General features: G+C 62.7%; 1 protein-coding gene across 2 annotated transcripts; it reads left to right on the forward strand.

Annotated features, from left to right (window-relative positions):
• The first annotated feature begins 1,058 nt into the window (after positions 1–1,058).
• PLXNA3 (plexin A3) lies at positions 1,059–19,963 on the forward strand. Of its 2 annotated transcripts, XM_079765403.1 has the most exons (33): positions 1,060–1,200; positions 3,151–3,775; positions 4,052–4,591; positions 5,360–5,542; positions 6,651–6,779; positions 6,849–6,949; positions 7,267–7,390; positions 7,465–7,621; positions 7,698–7,797; positions 7,983–8,097; positions 8,270–8,470; positions 8,650–8,746; positions 9,120–9,310; positions 9,388–9,533; positions 9,603–9,723; positions 9,825–9,961; positions 10,055–10,225; positions 10,958–11,051; positions 11,136–11,375; positions 11,457–11,600; positions 11,681–11,915; positions 12,007–12,149; positions 12,231–12,487; positions 12,583–12,649; positions 12,739–12,885; positions 12,975–13,134; positions 13,245–13,348; positions 13,565–13,661; positions 13,938–14,128; positions 14,259–14,428; positions 15,605–15,817; positions 16,034–16,184; positions 19,019–19,963. In XM_079765403.1, exons 2-33 carry the CDS (start codon positions 3,179–3,181, stop codon positions 19,112–19,114), a joined length of 5,619 nt encoding a protein of 1,872 aa, XP_079621529.1. In that variant the 5' UTR covers positions 1,060–1,200; positions 3,151–3,178; the 3' UTR covers positions 19,115–19,963. The 2 variants fall into 2 exon arrangements, with proteins under 2 accessions (XP_079621528.1, XP_079621529.1); XM_079765402.1 differs by having other exon boundaries at positions 1,059–1,200; positions 12,007–12,487.
• Positions 19,964–20,142: the final 179 nt, after the last annotated feature.

Raw genomic sequence — 20,142 nt, forward strand, 5'->3', positions numbered from 1 at the left:
CAGAGAGGAAGGGAGAGGGGGGAGAGAGAGAGAGAGAGAGAGAGAGAGAGAGAGAGAGAGAGAGAAAGAGAAACATCAGTGATGAGAGAGAATCACTGATGGGCTGCCTCCTGCACGCCCCACACTGGGGATCCAGCCCACAACCCCGGGCATGTGTCTTGACTGGGAATAGAACAGTGACCTCCTGGTTCATAGGTCAACGCTCAACCACTGAGCCACGCCCTTGGGGCTTTGATGAGAATTTTCAATTGATCTCCTGTGGATTCGGTGTGGCTTCGTCTACCATTCATTGTCTTTGGAGAGTTGTCTTGAGCCATGTTGGAAGAGAGAAATCTCAACCTTCGACCAGGAGACCGGCACATTTTTAATGTGTGACTTATACGATAGGTGAATTATATCTCAAATCTGTTTAAAAAGAAAAAAAAGGGGGGAGGGCAAGGGAATGAAATCCCCAGATCCCCCCCCCCCCCCCGGCTCCGGCTGGGGAAGGGGCCAAGTATAAATGGTGACAGCCCTCGAGTCCTTGTGCTGGCCTTTTGCATATTGTTAGTCACGGCCCCTCCAGGTTATGGACCATTGCGGGGAGCGTGTCCTAAGCCAGGTGCGCACCTGAGGGGTCAGGGAGCAGGTGAGGCAGCAGGTGACCCCCTGTGTGTCTCCGGGCGCCGGGGCGGGGCGGGGCCGGCGCGCCCCCGAGTCAGCCGTGCGCACGCCCCGGGCCCGAGGGGGTGTGGCGTGGGCGCGCGCGGGTCCCAGGGTTGCCCGAGGCAGCGGGTGGGGAGGAGGGGGGGGGAGAGAGGCGCGCGCTGCGGACGCGGCCATTGTGCGAGTGGGGGGGGGGTCAGCTCGTCGGGCGGGGATCCCTGCAGCTCACGAGGCCCAGGCTGTGCGCTGAGCCTTCCCCCGACCCCGGAGAGGAGCGGCCCCGGCCCATGCGCCCCGCTGCCCGGCCCTCCCTGGGCGCCCCCGCCCAGCGCGGTGGTACGGTCCGGGTTTAAAAGGCCCCGGCGGCCGGGGGCCTGCCCAGTGTGTGGGCGGCGGCGGCGGCGGCTGCGGTGGTCGGGATCGGGGCAGAGGGCGCACGGCGCGGGGCGCGGCGGCGGCGGGGGCGCGCCATCGGAGCCGGTGTGGGGGCTCGGGGACGCGTCCACGTGGCTGGTGGGCGGCCACCCGGAGCCAGAGGCGGCGGCGGAGGGGCAGGTAGGTGGCCGCCATCCCCCGCCGCCCGTGGGGGGCAGCCTGCTCGGCGGCCCGGGGTTCGGGCAGCCCGAGGGTTCCGTCGGCCCTGAGGGGGTGGGGCCCTGCCTTTCCTCCTGCTCCTTGGGCGCGGGCCTGACTGGTCCTCCATGCCCCGCTCCAGTAGGGACGGCCACGCCGAGCCCAGCCCCCCTGCCCAATGGGGACCCTTTGTGGCGGAGGAGCGGCCTCTCCAAGGACTGCTGTGGCGCCTCCATCCACTAGGGTCCCCGTGGGTCGGCCGAGGGGTGCCCCTGGTGGGGGCAGGGCGAGCCTGGCGCACAGCACGGTGGGGGTATGGGGGGCACCGGGGAACGGGCACTGGAGCCGTGTCTGTGCGAGGGGCGGTCTCCTCCTCGGGCTCAGCTGCCTGGGCTGTAGCAGAGGGGTGTGCGTGCGTGCGACGCCCCAGGCTCCCACTTACAGGTGGAAGTTGGAATGGGGTGCTTGGGGTGCAAATCCTGCCTCTCCAGGTCTTCCTCCTGGCCTGTCCCGGCCCCCATTCCTCTGCTTGTGTTCCTGCGGGGTGCGGAGGAGGTGAGGGTGCGCTGCGGCCTCTCTTCGCTCTCGCCTTTCTTTCTTCTCTGGCTGTTGCATTAGGGGTCTAGGATGCCGACCTGACAAAAGAGCCCTGGAAAGGTGATCGGTCTGAGCTGAAACTTTGCCGTTTCAAGCTGGGCCTGCTCCTTGTAATAGCAAATGCATTTTTTTTCTGTTCTCTCTTCTGCACCTCCTTCCTGGCACACACACCCCCAGCCCTCCCCCTCCCTGAAGCTGGGTACCTTGCGTCTCCCTTGGGCTTGGGCACCGAGAGGGGAGCGCTCAGCCCTGCCTTGGTGGCTGCCCCGTTGGCTGCTATGACACTGCTGTGCTATCTTTGCCACCTGGCTTTGGCAGGAGAGCTGGGTGTGGCCTGGGGGTGAAGACTCAGGCAAGCTGGGTACTGTCCTTACAGCCCGTACCCCATTTCCCCAGAGTCTCTATTTGGGGACTGGGATCCCCTTTCATGGGGTTCCTTGGGCCCCCTGGCACCTCTCCTTCTGCAGCTAACCTCTGGATCTGGAAGGAGAGCCGCACAGGGCTGCCTGGGCCATCTGGCTGTGCCTGAGCAGAGCCTGACTTATGTCTGTCTCGGTGGTGCCTGGTTGGGAAGTGGTGGTGGGGGGGGGAGAGCAGGCGAGACTTGGCTTTGTGTTGCGATCGGTAGGCCAGACAGCAGGCTCCTGGACAGCCGGCTGAGGGAGGCCCTCGGGGTGAGGAGGCAGCTGGGGCCAGGAGTGGGGGTGTGGTGGTGGTGGTACGGGGTCCAGTCTTAGGCCTTGATGCCCCAGACCTCTGTCCTGAGGCCCCTGGTGGCAATGCCACTCTGGAGTGGTGTTCCCCCCCCCCCACTCCCTACCCTCCCCCCCGCTTGTGATTGTTCTCTCCCTGCCTTTCCCCTTCCCCCAACTTGGGCGTGGGGCGTCTCTGTGGCCTGGGGTTTGCCTACTGTGGCTCTTGTGTGTGGCTAGCCGCCCTCAGCTCTGGGATCTGGTGTTTCGGGTCTCATTCCAGGAGCGCCTCCTGCCCTGCCTTGCCCAGCATCTGGCTCTGCTGCCCCCTTGGGTGTGGCCCACTTGAGGCGAGGCCTCCTGGCTCCTTTCCAGGGGTGGGGGGGGTGGGGGGTGGGAGATGATTGATGGCCCCCGAGCCCGCCTGCGCTCACTGCTCACTCACTCGCCCTGCTGGGAGGCCCCTCCTCTCCCAGCCGAGGTCACCAGCTGGGGCTCCGGCTCCGGCATGGTGGTGGGTGAATGAGTGACCCCCCCCACCCACTGTGGCACGGAGCTTACCCTGCTGGGGGTCCCGGGGCAGAAAGAGAGTTTGCAGCCGGGGCCAGGGGCCTCTTACTTGGCACTCCCCATCTCTCCTCAGGCTCTTTCCGGGAGCGCAGCCGCCGGCCATGCCCGCTGTCTGCCTCCTCCCGCTGCTCCTCCTTGCCATGGGGGGGGCCCTGGGTGGCAGCAGGCCCTTCACTGCCTTCTCAGTGACAGACACCACCCTCACCCACCTGGCCGTGCACCGGGTGACCGGGGAGGTGTTTGTGGGGGCAGTGAACCGGGTCTTCAAGCTGGCCCCCAACCTGACTGAGCTGCGGGCCCACGTCACGGGGCCCGTCGAGGACAACGCTCGCTGCTACCCACCCCCCAGTATGCGTGTGTGCACCCACCGCCTGGCGCCCGTGGACAACGTGAACAAGCTGCTTCTCATAGACTACGCGGCCCGCCGCTTGGTGGCCTGCGGCAGCATCTGGCAAGGCATCTGCCAGTTTCTGCGCCTGGATGACCTCTTCAAGCTGGGCGAGCCCCACCACCGCAAGGAGCACTACCTCTCGGGGGCCCAGGAGCCCGACTCCATGGCCGGGGTCATCGTGGAGCAGGGCCAGGGGCCCAGCAAGCTGTTTGTGGGCACCGCCGTGGACGGCAAGTCCGAGTACTTCCCCACCCTGAGCTCCCGCAAGCTCATCAGCGACGAGGACAGTGCCGACATGTTTAGTCTGGTGGGTGGGCCTGCCTGTCTGTTCACCCTCCTCCCCTCGCCTCTCGTCCCCAGCACCTGTGTCCCTCCTGCCTTCACTCTGTCCTGGCTCCACCTCCAGGTCCTAGAGGGGAGGCACAGGATGGGGCTGGGCTGGGCTCCTATGACTGTGCGGGGCAGGGGAGGTCATGAGGGGAGCCCCAGGGGAACCGTGTTGGGGGGCTGAGAGGCCAAAGTTTGGGAGGTAGGTGACAGAGCCAGGTCTCACCCCACCTTTTCTCCTCGACCTGCTCTCCAGGTGTACCAGGATGAGTTTGTCTCCTCGCAGATCAAGATCCCCTCGGACACCCTGTCCTTGTACCCCGCCTTTGACATCTATTACATCTACGGCTTCGTGAGCGCCTCCTTCGTGTACTTCCTGACGCTGCAGCTGGACACCCAGCAGACGCTGCTGGACACAGCGGGCGAGAAATTCTTCACGTCCAAGATCGTGCGCATGTGCGCCGGGGACTCGGAGTTCTACTCCTACGTGGAGTTTCCCATCGGCTGCTCCTGGCGCGGCGTGGAGTACCGCTTGGTGCAGAGCGCGCACCTGGCCAAGCCCGGCCTGCTGCTGGCCCAGGCCCTGGGCGTGCCGGCTGACGAGGACGTCCTCTTCACCATCTTCTCACAGGGCCAGAAGAACCGGGCCAGCCCGCCCCGGCAGACCGTGCTCTGCCTCTTCACCCTCAGCACCATCAATGCTCACATCCGGCGCCGCATCCAGTCATGCTATCGGGGCGAGGGCACACTGGCCCTGCCCTGGCTGCTCAACAAGGAGCTTCCCTGCATCAACACTGTGAGCACAGCGGGCTTCAGCTCTGGCACACCCGCTTCTCCCTCTCAGGGACGCTTGTCCTCTCTCGTCCTCTCCCTGCATCTGCTGCTGCTCCTCCTCCTCCCCTTGCCTGCCTTCTCACCGGCTCTCTTGGCGGCTACTCTCTGCTTGTGGATCACGCCTCCCTTTTCCTGCCCCTCCACCCATCCCCAGTTTGCTGCTTCTTGCTCCATCTCCTGGGTGTCCCTCACCGAGTTAGCAACCGTCTGCCAGCCTGTCCCATCATACACACACACACACACACATACACACACACACACACACACACACACACATTTTTATTGATTTCAGACAGGAAGGGAGAGGGAGAGAGAGACAGAAACATCAATGATGAGAGAGAATCATTGATTGGCTGTCTCCTGTATACCCTACCTTGGGAATCAAGCCTGCAACCCAGGTACATGTCCTAATTGGGAATTGAACCATGACCTCCTGGTTCATAGGTCGATGCTCAACCACTTGCAGGCCCAGGTCTCGCTCTTCTTTCCTGCTCCTGCATCCTCTCCCTCCACCATCCATCTCCCTCCTCCATCTCCTTTCTGCATCTACCTCCTCAGTCCCCAATTTCCTGTGGGGTCCAGGGCAAGGGGTTGGTCTTAGCTGGTGGGGAACAACTTGCAGATCCTGCTCCCTTCCCTAATGTGGCATCTCGTGGCCTCTGTCCAACTGATGCCCCCCCCCCCGCCCCCCAAGCTTGGACTCTCACAGGCACTCCTGCTGTTTTCTCAGCCCATGCAGATAAATGGGAATTTCTGCGGGCTGGTGTTGAACCAGCCGCTGGGTGGCCTGCACGTGATCGAGGGGCTTCCCCTGCTGGCGGACAGCACTGATGGCATGGCTAGTGTGGCCGCCTACACCTACCACCAGCACTCCGTGGTCTTCATTGGCACGCGCAGTGGCAGCCTCAAGAAGGTACGCCCTGGCCCCCTTGGCGTGTAGACATGGGGGCAGACTGAGATATGGGATGAGGGGTAGGGACAAGAATGTGCATAAGAGCCCTGTGAGACCCCGGACAGTACACAGCCCGCAGGGGAAGGGGGACTTCCCAGACTGGGCCCCAGGAGCCTGGCCAGGATCCATGGGCAGCCTCCACAGCCATCCACCCCTGCCAGCACCCTTGCTAGCTTTGGCCTGAATCGCCTGCTTGCTATGGCTGTGGGAACAGAGACCAGACCTATCTTGGGGGCGTCCCTGCCAGGAGAGCAGGTGGCCGTGGTTTAGCCATCATTGCTAGATCCTTAGTCAGATGAATGCGGACATAATCGTCTTTGCCCTCCTGTCCGTTCCTGTGCAGCGGGGGGGCTCAGTTGCTGCTGTTCTGGGGGGGGGCTCAGTTGCTGCTGTTCTGGGACCGGGGCTGGTGGGACCTGGGGAGATGAGTCCCTGGGACCTCTGGTGGCTCCTAAAGGGACAGGAGTCAGGGTGGCTTCCGCTCCTCATCCTGTTTGCCAGGCAATTGCAGCGCTATCCCCAGGGGGGCGGGGGAGGTGTCGGTGGCTGGGGGAAAGCTTTTGAAGGGAGCTGCTGAGGTCTCCGGCCCAGCCTGCTCCCTTGGGGTATAATTCCCATCCCATACACCTCCCCCCGCTTAAAGCACACATTCCAGAGCTTTTAGTAAGTCCGCAGAGTTGTGCAACCCTAACCACCCCTCACCACCGTCTCATTCCAAGACATTGTCATCACCCTAAAAACCTCTTCCCCTTTGGATGTCACCCCTGTACCCCATCCCTGGGCATCAGTAATATCTCTGTCTCTTATCTCCTGGGAGTGCTTTCTGGCTGGCTGAGTCACCCCCGAGGACCTCCAGGGACTGGCCTTTGCGCCCTCCATCCCCAGCCCCTGGGGATCGCGGGGTCAGGGGAAGTTCAAGTGCCGAGCCAGGCCCTGGCTTCAGCTCAGCCACAACTTGGGAAGTCCCCGGCCCTAGAGGAGCTAGAGGAGGATGCCCGGGGGGTGCATGGGGTGCTGCTGGGGCCTCAGACTGGCTTGTCGTCCCTCTTCCCCGGTCTTGTGGCCCCAGGTCCGAGTTGATGGCTCCCAGGACGCCCACCTGTACGAGACCGTGCCCGTGGTGGACGGCAGCCCCATACTCCGAGACCTGCTCTTCAGCCCCGACCACCAGCACATCTACCTCCTGAGTGAGAAGCAGGTGGGCCCGAGGCGGTGGCGGCGGGCGGCTGTCGGGGGGCGGGGCGGGTGCTGACAAGGTTGTCCCCAGGTGAGCCAGCTCCCAGTGGAGACGTGCGAGCAGTACTCGAGCTGCGCAGCCTGCCTGGGCTCCAGGGACCCGCACTGCGGCTGGTGTGTGCTGCAGCACAGGTGAGGGAGACCGGGTGGGGCTGGGTGGTGCCGATGGCTCGGGGAGGCTCTGCCCCTGGGAGAAGCCACCAGGCGTGTTGGTTGGGGAGGGCGGTACCTGCCCTTGCCCGCATGTTCACGGCTCCCAGCCCGGCCCTTATGGCCTCCCCCTCCCTCCCCTTCCCCTCTCTCCAGCTAACAAGCAGAATCTCCACCCCATGGGCCAAGGTGCTGTGGGCTGGGCCCGCTGTCCCCTTTCCCCCCCCAGGCTCCCAGTGAGCCTTGGACAGAGCCCTCCCAAGGCAGATGCGGGATGGGCTCTGGCTGACCCCACGCAGATGCTGTCGAGAAGGGGCCTGTCCGGGCGCCTCAGCCCCGCATGGCTTTGCAGAAGAGCTGAGCAAATGTGTCCAGGTGCGGGTCCGGCCCAACAACGTGTCAGTGACATCGCCCGGGGTGCAGGTAAGTGGAGTGGCGAGCGAGTGGGGTGTGGGGTGGGGCGTGGGGGCCCCTGCTGAGTCCCCTGCCTTCCGCAGCTGACCGTGGCCATGCGCAACGTGCCAGACCTCAGCGCAGGCGTGAGCTGTGCCTTCGAGGAGGTGGCGGAGAACGAGGCCGTCCTGCTGCCCTCCGGGGAGTTGCGCTGCCCCTCGCCCTCTCTCCAGGAACTCCGGGCTCTCACCAGGGGCCATGGTCAGTGGCTGGGCTGCTCGGGAGGGGGCCCTCTCTGTCCCCGGCTGGCTCACGGCCGCCCTTGGCCTTGCTGCAGGGGCCACGCGCACGGTGCGGCTGCAGCTGCTCTCCAAGGAGACAGGGGTGCGGTTCGCCGGGACCGACTTTGTCTTTTACAACTGCAGCGTCCATCAGTCGTGAGTAGTGGCCTTGCTGACCTCTGCCCCCACGTCGCTTCATCCCTTGCTGCGCTGTGCGGGCCTCAGAGGGGCCCTGGCGCCTTCTTCCTTCCGTTTCCCCTATGTCCCCTAGGAGGGGGCAGCCTGGCCTTCTCTGTTGTTTCTGAAGCCTTTCTCTCTGCCTCCCACCCCCACCCCCCCAGGTGCTTGTCCTGCGTTGGCAGCCCTTACCCCTGCCACTGGTGTAAGTACCGCCACGTGTGTACCAGCCACCCCCACGAGTGCTCCTTCCAGGAGGGAAGGGTCCACAGCCCCGAGGTGAGGCGGGTGCCGCGCATGCGCGAGGGGGCTGGGCTCGGTGGGGGCTGGCTTCTCCACCTTTGATTCTCCTTGGTTCCTTGGAGCCTCCTCAGTGCGGGGCCGGCGCCCTGCTGGGCCAGGATGGCAGCGGTTGGTGTGTGGCTGATGGGCGTCCTCCCTCCTCCCCAAGGGCTGCCCTGAGATCCTGCCCAGCGGGGACCTCCTGATCCCAGTGGGTGTCATGCAACCCCTCACCCTGCGGGCCAAGAACCTGCCGCAGCCGCAGTCAGGCCAGAAGAACTACGAGTGCGTGGTCCGGGTCCAGGGGCGGCAGCAGCGCGTGCCCGCCGTGCGCTTCAACAGCAGCAGCGTGCAGTGCCAGAACGCCTCGGTGAGGCCCCGTGCCCCGCGCCCCACCCCCCCCGGCCTGTTCCCTGCACCCCCACCTGTGCCCCACTCCCCCGGCCGGTGCACCCCCTCCTCCCTGGCCTGTGCCCAGCTCACTGACCGGCCTGGGAGGTAGCTGTGGCAGGGCACCCTCTGAGGGGTCGTGCGGTCCCTCTCTCCCAGTACTCCTATGAAGGTGACGAGTATGGTGACATCGAGCTGGACTTCTCTGTGGTCTGGGATGGAGATTTCCCTATCGACAAGCCTGCCACCTTCCGAGGTGAGGGGCAAGATGGGGCATAGGTTCCCGACCCGCGTGGCTCAGTGGTTGAGCGTCGACCTATGAACCAGGAGGTCACGGTTCAATTCCTGGTCAAGGGCACATGCCCAGGTTGTGGGCTTGATCCTCAGTGGGGGGCGTGCAGGAGGCAGCTGATCAATGATTCTCTCTCATCATTGATGTTTCTATCTCTCTCTCCCTCTCCCTTCCTCTCTGAAATCAATAAAAATGTATTAAAAAAACAAAAAGATGGGGCGGAGGAGCTTGCCTCCTGAGGCAGAGTTGGCACGAGCTGGGGCCAGGTCTAATGGGGGGACCCTTAGTGGCCCTGGCTCCCCATAGCCTCCCCCAGCAGCGCCCCCTGTGTCCGCAGCTATCCTGTATAAATGCTGGGCACAGCGACCCAGCTGCGGCCTCTGCCTCAAGGCCGACCCCCGCTTCACCTGTGGCTGGTGCGTCTCGGAGCACAGGTGCCAGCTGCGTGCCCACTGTCCGGCCCCCAAGACCAACTGGATGCACCCGAGCCAGAAGGGCACGCGCTGTAGCCACCCCCGCATCACCCAGGTTAGCCTCCCACACCTTCCGCATCCGAGGCACCCAGCGGCCTGGCTCGTCCTCTCACCTCCTGTCCTGCTCTTCAGATTCACCCACTCATGGGGCCCAAGGAGGGAGGCACCCGAGTCACCATCGAGGGCGAGAACCTAGGCCTCACCTACCGAGAGGTAGGCCTTCGGGTGGCCGGCGTGCGTTGCAATTCCATTCCCGCTGAGTACATCAGCGCTGAGAGGTGAGTGTGGCTGGGCGGGGACCCAGGCCGGCTGCTCCGAGGCGGGCCCTGACCTTGTCTGTCCCCTAGGATCGTGTGCGAGATGGAGGAGTCGCTGGTGCCCAGCCCACCGCCGGGGCCCGTGGAGCTGTGTGTAGGCGACTGTTCTGCTGACTTCCGCACGCAATCAGAGCAGCTCTACAGCTTTGTGGTGCGTGAACCGCCCGGCCCTCCCCACACCCACCCCTTCTGAGGGCGCGCGACCCGCACTGGGCTGCCTCCTCCCTCCCCTCAGGGCTGCCTCTCCCACAGACCCCGACATTCGACCGGGTGCGTCCCATTCGGGGCCCGGCTTCTGGGGGCACGAGGCTCACCATCTCGGGAAGTTCTCTAGACGCCGGCAGCACGGTCACAGTGATCGTGAGGGATGGCGAGTGCCAGTTTGTGAGGTGGGTAGGGCCCTGCCGGTCTTTGGGATGGGCATTTGGTTGCCCGGTGAGGGCCCTGGGCCACCTGCTCAAAGCTCTCCACTTGCCACGTAGGAGGGATGCCGAAGCCATCGTGTGTATCTCGCCCGTGTCCACCCTGGGCCCCAGCCAGGCCCCCATCACCCTGGCCATTGACCGTGCTAACATCTCCAGCCCCGGAGTTCTCTACACCTACACCCAGGACCCTACCGTCACTCGCCTTGAGCCCACCTGGAGTATAATCAAGTAAGACCCTCGAGAGAACGGGTCCCCAAGCTCCTGTCCTGGGGCCTTGCCTGATGGCTGGGCCCTTGGGCATCAAATTTCACCTCCTCTAAGCTGGAGCCCTTAGCTGGGCCGGCATGGCTCAGTGGTTGAGCATCGACCTATGAACCAGGAGGTCACGGTTTGATTCCCGGTCAGGGCACATGTCTGGATTGTGGGCTTGGTCCCCAGTAAGGGACACGCAGGAGGCAGCCAATCAATGATTCTCTCTCATCATTGATGTTCCTCTTTCTCCCTCTCCCTCCCTCTCTGAAATCAATAATAAGACTATATTAGCCCTGGCTGGTTTGGCTCAGTGGATAGAGCGCCGGCCTGCGGACTAAAGGGTCCCAGGTTCGATTCCGGTCAAGGGCACATGCTCGGGTTGTGGGCACGATCCCCAGTAGGGGGCGTGCAGGAGGCAGCCAATCAATGATTCTCTCTCATCATTGATATTTCTATCTCTCTCTCCCTCTCCCTTCCTCTCTGACATCAATAAAAAAATATGTAAAAAAAAAAAAAAAAAGACTATATTAAACCTGAGCCCTTATTGGCAGAGGGGGCAAGGTCCTCCTGACACACAGCTCCTAGCACCCGCCCAGCGACCTGAGGTGTGGGGGGGCCCCAGGCTCCCACTGCAGCCTTCAGAGCTCTCCAGGGCTGGGCTGGGGGCACTGGGGGACAGAGTCTGAGGCCCCTCCTCCCTGTCCCCAGCGGAAGCACAGCCATCACTGTCAGTGGGACCCACCTGCTGACAGTCCAAGAGCCCCGGGTCCGGGCCAAGTACCGAGGCATCGAGACCACCAATGTGAGTGCCAGCTGCCCTCGCCCCGCCCCCGCCCCTGCCATGCATGGTCTCATGTGCTGGACTGGCCTGCCTTTGTCCACACAGACGTGCCAGGTTATCAACGACACTGCCATGCTGTGTAAGGCCCCTGGCATCTTCCCGGGGCGGCCCCAGCCACGGGCCCAGGGCGAGCACCCTGATGAGTTTGGCTTCCTGCTGGACCACGTGCAGACAGCCCGCTCCCTCAACCGGTCCTCCTTCACCTACTACCCTGACCCCAGCTTTGAGCCACTTGGGCCCTCCGGCGTCCTGGATGTCAAACCTGGCTCCCACGTGGTGTTGAAGGTGCTGGTGGGGCGCAGGGGCTGGGAGGGGCGGAGCAGGGGTGGGGGGGGAGCCCTGGCTGACTGTGCCCTCCACACACAGGGCAAGAACCTGATCCCCGCGGCAGCGGGCAGCTCCCGCCTCAACTACACCGTGCTGATTGGGGGCCAGCCATGTGCCCTCACCGTCTCGGACACGCAACTCCTGTGTGACTCACCCAGCCAGACGGGCCGGCAGCCTGTCATGGTGGGTAGGGGGCGGGAAGGCCACCAGGGGCCTGTGGGGGCGGGGGTGGGGGTCAGCTCATGGTGAGCCTCTTCCCGCAGGTGCTGGTGGGCGGCCTGGAGTTCTGGCTGGGCACCCTACACATCACAGCCGAGCGGGCGCTGACCCTGCCGGCCATGGTGGGGCTGGCGGCCGGGGGCGGGCTCTTGCTGCTGGCCATCACCGCTGTGCTGGTCGCCTACAAGCGCAAGACTCAGGATGCGGACCGCACGCTCAAGCGGCTCCAGCTCCAGATGGACAACTTGGAGTCCCGCGTGGCTCTGGAATGCAAGGAAGGTGCCTGGAGTGGGGGTTGCAGTGCGGGGGTGGGGGTGCGGGGTACCGGCCTCCTCTTGGTCTGCTCACTCTTCCTCCCTGCCCCTCCCAGCCTTTGCCGAGCTGCAGACGGACATCAACGAGCTGACGAACCACATGGACGTGGTGCAGATCCCGTTCCTGGACTACCGGACCTATGCTGTGCGCGTGCTCTTCCCAGGCATCGAGGCCCACCCGGTGCTCAAGGAGCTGGATGTGAGCCCCTGCCTGGCCTACTTGCGCCCTGCCACCCCCCGGGCCACTGCGCCACCGTCTGACGCCCCCTGTCCCTCACAGACGCCCCCTAATGTCGAGAAGGCTCTGCGCCTGTTCGGGCAGCTGCTGCACAGCCGCGCCTTCGTGCTCACCTTCATTCACACGTTGGAGGCCCAGAGTAGCTTCTCCATGCGGGACCGCGGCACCGTGGCTTCGCTCACCATGGTGGCCCTACAGAGCCGCCTCGATTACGCCACGGGGCTGCTGAAGCAACTGCTGGCAGACCTCATCGAGAAAAACCTCGAGAGCAAGAACCATCCAAAGCTGTTGCTGCGCAGGTACGACCCAGCCCCAGCCCTGTCCTCCGCCAGCCTGCCCCCTGAACCGCCCCATCCCCTGCCCGGCTGGGGCCCCAGTAACCTTTGCGCCCTAGGACGGAGTCCGTGGCTGAGAAGATGCTTACCAACTGGTTCACGTTCCTGCTGCATAAGTTTCTGAAGGTGCACTGGGCAGGAGGGCTGCGGGCAGGGGAGGTGGGGAGGCAGCTGGCCATGGGACCGGCAGCCACGTGCCCGCCTCTCACTTGCAGGAGTGCGCGGGGGAGCCGCTCTTTCTGCTCTACTGCGCCATCAAGCAGCAGATGGAGAAGGGCCCCATCGACGCCATCACGGGCGAGGCGCGCTACTCCCTGAGTGAGGATAAGCTCATTCGGCAGCAGATTGACTACAAGACGCTGGTGAATGGGGGGCCTGGTGGGTGGGGCTCTGGGTGTGGTGGGGGGGAAGCCTCGCCCGGGACCCACCCTGCGCTTCTCCTCGCCTGCAGACCCTGTACTGCGTGTGCCCGGAGAGTGAGGGCAGCGCTCAGGTCCCCGTGAAGGTTCTCAACTGCGACAGCATCACCCAGGCCAAAGACAAGCTGCTGGATGCCGTGTACAAGGGCATCCCCTACTCCCAGCGTCCCAAGGCCGAGGACATGGACCTGGGTGAGGCCTCCCCTCCCCTCCCTCCCGGGACTCTGTCCTCTGAGTGGAGTGGGGGCCCGGGGTCTCGGGGGACACTGGGCAGGATCTCAAGGGCTGTCTGTGGCCCGCAGAGTGGCGCCAGGGCCGCATGGCCCGCATCATCCTCCAGGATGAGGATGTCACCACCAAGATCGAGTGTGACTGGAAGAGGGTCAACTCGCTGGCCCACTACCAGGTGAGGGGCCGGGGCCCCGCCGACCCCCAGGGCCACCTGGGAGCTGTGGCCTTGCCCTGATGACACAGGAGCAGGGTCCTGGCTCCCTTCCTCCTCAGGGAGCCTCGGGAGCTATTCTGTACACACCGCAGGGCCTGGACGGGGCGGGGCGGGGGGGGGGGGTGACCTGGGCTCCTCAGCTGCCTGCACTGCCCCCTTTCTCTCTGGGGTCTCCAGGTGACAGATGGTTCCTTGGTGGCACTGGTGCCCAAACAAGTGTCCGCCTATAACATGGCCAACTCCTTCACCTTTACCCGCTCCCTCAGCCGCTACGGTAGGTGTCCTGTGTGGTGGCCTCCGTGTGCCCTGTGAGGCTGTGACCGCGGTCACGGGGAGCCCCTGTCGGAGCAGCCAGCTTGGCTCTGGTGGCCTCCCTGGGCCTTGGCATTGGAAGGTCTCCAGTTCCTTAGAGCTTAGCAGTGGGGTGGGCCGGCAAGAGCATACAGGTCCCCTCAGCCTGCTGGGCCCCCAGAACAGAGTGGGGCAAGCGCGCCCAGCGGTGGCTGGTGGGGCCTCGCTGCCTAAGGGGCCAACTGGTCCTCTGCCCCAGAGAGCCTACTTCGCACAGCCAGCAGCCCCGACAGCCTCCGTTCTCGGGCGCCCATGATCACGCCTGACCAGGAGACGGGCACCAAGCTGTGGCACCTGGTGAAGAACCACGACCACGCCGACCACCGCGAGGGGGACCGTGGCAGCAAGATGGTCTCCGAGATCTACCTGACGCGGCTGCTGGCCACCAAGGTGCGGGCCTGCCCCGTGCCACCCCCTGCTCACTGCCAAGCCTCTGCCCGCCTCCGTCCCCCTCTATCCCGCTGTGGGGACATCCCGACCCGGCTCCCTCACGGCCTGCATGTTTGCTGTCCCCCTGCAGGGCACGCTGCAGAAGTTTGTGGATGACCTCTTTGAGACGGTGTTCAGCACGGCGCACCGGGGCTCGGCCCTGCCCCTGGCCATCAAGTACATGTTCGACTTCCTCGATGAGCAGGCCGACCAGCGCCAGATCAGTGACCCTGACGTCCGCCACACCTGGAAGAGCAACTGGTACTGCCCTGTTCCCTCCTGCTGCTGGCCCCTCTAGGGGTGGGTGGTCGGAAGAGGCTGCTGGCTTTGCCAAGACTCAGTCGGGGCAACTGATGGGAGCTGGAGTGGTCGTTCAGGCAGGAGAGGACCAGCATCCAAGGTGGCAGCAAGCAAAGAGGGCGGGTGAGCGCAATTCGGAGGTGGGCTCTGTAGGGCATGTGCTGGGGTAGTGGGGCCAGTACCCAGCAGTGGCCCTTAGCCCTCAGGGCCTTGCCTGGGGCAGAGATGCTGGTAGCTCAGCCCATGGGGTAGCTCTTTTTTTTAAGAAATATATTTTTAGCCCTAGCTGGTTTGGCTCAGTGGATAGAGTGTCGGCTTGCGGACTGAAGGGTCCCGGGTTCGATTCCAGTCAAGGGCACATGCCCAGGTTGTGGGCTCGATCCCCAGTAGGGGGCGTGCAGGAGGCAGCCAATCCATGATTCTCTCATCATGGATGTTTTTATATCTCTCTCCCTCTCCTTCCCTCTCTGAAATCAATATATATATATATATATATATATATATATATATATATATATATATTAATATTTTATTGATTTTTTACAGAGAGGAAGAGAGCAGGATAGAGAGTTAGAAACATTGATCAGCTGCCTCCTGCACACCCCCCACTGGGGATGTGCCCACAACCAAGGTACATGCCCTTGACCGGAATCGAACCTGGGACCTTTGAGTCCGCAGGCCGACGCTCTATCCACTGAGCCAAACCAGTTAGGGCAATAAAAATATATTAAAAAAAAAAAGAAATATATTTTTATTGACTTCAGAGAGGAAGGGAGAGGGAGAGCGAGATAGAAACATCAACGATGAGAGAGAATCATTGATCAGCCGCCTCCTGCACACCCCCTACTGGGGATCGAACCCGCAACCTGGGCATGTGCCCTGACCTGGAATCAAACCATGACCTCCAGGTTCAAAGGTTGACGCTCAACCACTGAGCCAAGCCTGCCGGGCCCCATGTGGTAGCTCTTTATGTCTCTGACAGAAACTTAAAGAAAAGGCTGTTAACCCTAAACGTGTCACCTTTGCTGCTCTGGGCAAGACGTGGGTTGGCCGGCCAGGAACCATGGCGGGGAAGGGCACTGGGAGGGTGCTTCTGGGAGACGACGGAGCTGCGGGTGTGTGTGTCCGTCCATGCAGCCTGCCCCTGCGCTTCTGGGTGAACGTGATCAAGAATCCGCAGTTTGTGTTCGACATCCACAAGAGCAGCATCACGGACGCCTGCTTGTCAGTGGTGGCCCAGACCTTCATGGACTCCTGCTCCACGTCCGAGCACCGCCTGGGCAAGGACTCGCCCTCTAATAAGCTGCTCTACGCCAAGGACATCCCGAACTACAAGAGTTGGGTGGAGAGGTGGGCCCTGCCCTGTGGCCCCAGGTTGTGGGGAGGTGGAACCGAGCAGTCCAGGGGAGCTGTCGTGGGCGGAGGGAGGCAGGAGCTGCCTGTGGGCTCGCTTCTCTGAGGTGGGCCAACTACAGGAAAAAGGCCCAGAGGCTGGCCTGGCAGCCAGGGCAGGGACTTTGACTTTGGTGCCGCCTGCCTATGTGTGTGACCTCAGGGTCCCAACAGGTACTACCGGGACATTGCAAAGATGGCATCCATCAGTGACCAGGACATGGACGCCTACCTTGTGGAGCAGTCCCGCCTCCATGCCAGCGACTTCAGTGTCCTAAGCGCACTCAGTGAGCTCTACTTCTATGTCACCAAGTACCACCAGGAGGTGTGTGCCTCTCCCGGGGTGACAAAGGCAGGGGGCTTGGTGGGAGTCGAGGAGTGCCACAAGGACATGGAGGGGACAGAGGGGATAGGCAGCCCATCTTTTATTTATTTATTTATTTTAATACTAGAGGCCCGGTGCACGAAATTTGTGCACAGGGGGTATGTGTACCTCAGCCCAGCACCCCTTGAGGGATGTCCGACTGCCCATTTAGGCCCGATCCCGGTAGGAATGGGCCTAAACGGGCAGCCAGACATCCCTCTCACAATCCAGGACTGCTGGCTCCCAACTGCTCGCCTGCCTGCCTTCCTGATTGCCCCTAACCACTTCTGCCTAACAGTCTGATCACCCCATAACCGCTCCCATGCCAGCCTGATTGATGCCTAACTGCTCCCCTGCCAGCCTGTTTGCCCCTAACTGCCCTCCCCTGCAGGCCTGGTCACCCCTAACTGCCCTCCCCTGCAGGCCTGGTCACCCCCAACTTCTCTCCCCTACAGGCCTGGGTCCACCACAACTGCCCTTCTCTGCAGGCCCAGTTGTCCCCAACTTCCCTCCTCTACCAGCCTGGTCACCTCTAACTGCCCTCCCCTGCAGGCTTGATCGCCCCCAACTGCCCTCCCTTGTAGGCCTGGTCCCTCCCAACTGCCCTCCCCTGCTGGCCTGATCGCCCACAACTGCCCTCCCTTGCAGACCTGGTCCCTCCTAACTGCCCTCCCCTGCTGGCCATCTTGTGGCAGCCATCTTGTGCCCACATGGGGGCAGCTATCTTGTGTGTTGGAGTGATGGTCAATTTGCATATTATTCTTTTATTAGATAGGACTAGAGGCCCAGTGCATGAAATTCTTGCACGGAGGGTAAGGGGGTTCCCCAGCCCGGCCTGTGCCCTCTTGCAATCTGGGAGCACTCACCCTAACCACTAGCCTGCCTGCCTGTCTGCCTGCTCGCCCCTAACTGCTTGCCTGCCTGCCTGTCTGCTTACCCCTAACCGCTCGCCTGACTGCCTGCTCAGTACGCGTCACTGTGACCAGTCATTCCACCATAATGGTTGCTTAGGCTTTTATATATATAGATAACTTTATTGATTTCAGAGAGGAAGGGAGAGGGAGAAATAGAAACTTCAAAGATGAGAGAGAATCATTGATGGGCTGCCTCCTGCACTCCCCACATTGGGGATGGAGCCCGCAACCCGGGCATGTGCCCTGACCAGGAATCGAACCCAGGACCTATTAGTTCATAGGTTGATGCTCAACCACTGAGCCACACCGGCCAGGCAGGAGCCCATCTATTAGATTGCTCACGATCACTCCCCCAAGCAGGCCCCTAGACCCAGCACACATGACACTCACCTTGATGCTGGGATTTGAAGGACCCAGAAGAGAAGCCACTGGCTAGAGTACAAAGTTCCGGTTGGGCAAGAGTTGAGGGCCAGGGGCATTGGGAGGGACAGGCTGAGGGGGTTGAGGCCAGAAGGTGGGCATGGACAGCCCTTTCTAGGGCTTGTGGGATTTGTGCCTGGAGGTGGCAGGAGGCAAGGGACAGAGAGGTGTGGACCTCAGGATGTATTCTCTGAAGATACGGATTTGTGAGCCAGGACATGGCCCTGAAGGCCCTGAGCCTGGATGAGCTCAGCCAGGGCGGCCGGGAGTGGGTGCAGAGGGAGAGGCGGCCCGAGCACTGAGCCCTGAGTCCCCGGGACACTCAGAGGTGGCGGAGAAGAAAGGGAGTAGTTAGCGGAGACAGAAGAGGGGGTGGCCAGCGGGTGGGACGGACCCCAACAGTACAGAGCTGATCCCGGAACATGTATGAGGAACCCCGCCCCCCATGGAGGAGGGTCAGGGAGGAGAGAGCGCTCAGCTGTCAGGTGCTGCTGATGGTCAAGGAGCGAGGGCCTGAGAACGTTGGCTGGCTTTGGTGACAAGATCGTGGAGACCTGAACAAGAGAGGTTTTTTGGGGGGGAGGAATTAAGAGGGGATGAGAAAGGGAGATCGGGAACGGCAAGCCCAGACCACTTGTGGGAGGGCCGCATTCTGGCTGTGGAGAGAAAGGAGGAGAAAGTTCTGCAGCTGAGGCGGATCTGGGGTGGAGGAGACGAGGGTGTGTTCAGAGGGGAGAGATTGGAGCCTTTCCCACGCGCCTAGGGCCGCAGGTGAGGAGGGATGCGCCAAGGCAGGAGGGAGGGAAGAGGTGAGGAGGGATGCGCCAAGGCAGGAGGGAGGGAAGAGGTGAGGAGGGATGTGCCAAGGCAGGAGGGAGGGAAGAGGTGAGGAGGGATGCGCCAAGGCAGGAGGGAGGGAAGAGGTGAGGAGGGACGTGCTAAGGCAGGAGGGAGGGAAGAGGTGAGGAGGGACGCGCTAAGGCAGGAGGGAGGGAAGAGGTGAGGAGGGATGCGCCAAGGCAGGAGGGAGGGAAGAGGTGAGGAGGGATGCGCCAAGGCAGGAGGGAGGGAAGAGGTGAGGAGGGACGCGCTAAGGCAGGAGGGAGGGAAGAGGTGAGGAGGGATGCGCCAAGGCAGGAGGGAGGGAAGAGGTGAGGAGGGATGCGCCAAGGCAGGAGGGAGGGAAGAGGCGAGGAGGGATGCGCCAAGGCAGGAGGGAGGGAAGAGGTGAGGAGGGACGCGCTAAGGCAGGAGGGAGGGAAGAGGTGAGGAGGGATGTGCCAAGGCAGGAGGGAGGGAAGAGGTGAGGAGGGATGCGCCAAGGCAGGAGGGAGGGAAGAGGTGAGGAGGGATGCGCCAAGGCAGGAGGGAGGGATGAGCTCAAGACCTCCAGGGCAGCGGCTTTGCCCAGGAGCAACCCGCCTCCCACTTGGAACCCAGCTCTGGGCCTCCCTCCCGCAGGTTCTCACCGCCCTGGACAGAGACGCCTCGTGTCGGAAGCATAAGCTGCGCCAGAAGCTGGAGCAGATCATCAGCCTCATGTCCAGCAACAGCTAAGGGTGGCGGAGCCGGTGAGGAGGGGGCTTCCCGGTCCTGGGTCGTCGTCCTGTCGAGAGGGGGGGCTCACGCCTGGGGCTCAGGGCTGAGCCCGGGATTGGGTGGCACAGGCCAGGTCACCGGGCCAATATGCCCCCGAACCCCCTTCATTAGTGCCTTGCTTTGGGCCCTGCAGGCGGGGAGGGGGTGACAGGACCTAGCCCCCCACCCCAGCAGCAGCAATACCCCCAGCCTCCTGCCCTTGTGCCCAGGTGTGTGACAGCCCCTGCCCCCCCTTACTATTTATACCCCCAACCACCTATTTATTTAATTTATCTCCGCCTCACCGCCTCCATCTGTAAATACCCCCCCACCCCCCGCCCCGGGATGTTGCCAACCTCATTCTCTTCCTTGAGTTGTCCTGACCCTGTGACACCCTCAGCCTTGGCATCTCGCCCTTGCCATGGCCTCGGCACCAGCAGCGCTTGGGGTGATGCACCCTAAGCTGCCCTCGGACTGTGGCTGTGCCAAGGGGGTCCCCTGCAGCCGGACCACAGCGTCCCCCTACAAACCTCTTGGGACTTGGACGGCGCATCCTCACGGGGCCCCGTTCTTTCCAAGCACCTGAGAGCTGTAACTAGACGTTCCGGGGCCTGACCTGGGCCTGGGGCTCCAGAACTTTCTCCCGGCCCTACTGCCAAACCTCCTCAGTGTTGTCTGACTTGCCTTGGACCCTCATCCTCAGCTGCCCAGTTCTGCGCCCGCCCCAAGGGGCCGAGGCGGCAGTGCCTTACTCCTTTGTGTTTTTGCCTCTTTCGAGGACTCTGGCCCCATCTCGAGGTCCCGGAAACCCCACTCTCTCCTCTTTTGTTGCATGATTTTTCCTTTGTTCATGTACATTTTTTTTCCTAATTAAACATTGGGAAAATGGAGTCCGTGTGGCTTTTCTCTTGGAGCAGGTGGGTGGTCGGGGAACATGGGAAGCAGGCGGGGGACTGTGGGGAAAAGGTAACGCATTGCAGGGTTCCTGGGGATTTAAGGAGATCCAG

This window comes from Cnephaeus nilssonii, assembly GCF_951640355.1.
Source record: "Cnephaeus nilssonii genome assembly, chromosome: X".
NCBI lineage: Eukaryota > Metazoa > Chordata > Mammalia > Chiroptera > Vespertilionidae > Cnephaeus > Cnephaeus nilssonii.

Coding starts and splice junctions, on each gene's coding strand:
- PLXNA3 (XM_079765402.1), top strand. CDS start 3,179: ATGCCCGCTGTCTGCCTCCTCCCGCTGCTCCTCCTTGCCATGGGGGGG. Junction 6,950..7,266: donor TGGTGTGTGCTGCAGCACAG/GTGAGGGAGACC, acceptor GACCCCACGCAG/ATGCTGTCGAGAAGGGGCCT. Junction 14,429..15,604: donor CACACCTGGAAGAGCAACTG/GTACTGCCCTGT, acceptor CCGTCCATGCAG/CCTGCCCCTGCGCTTCTGGG.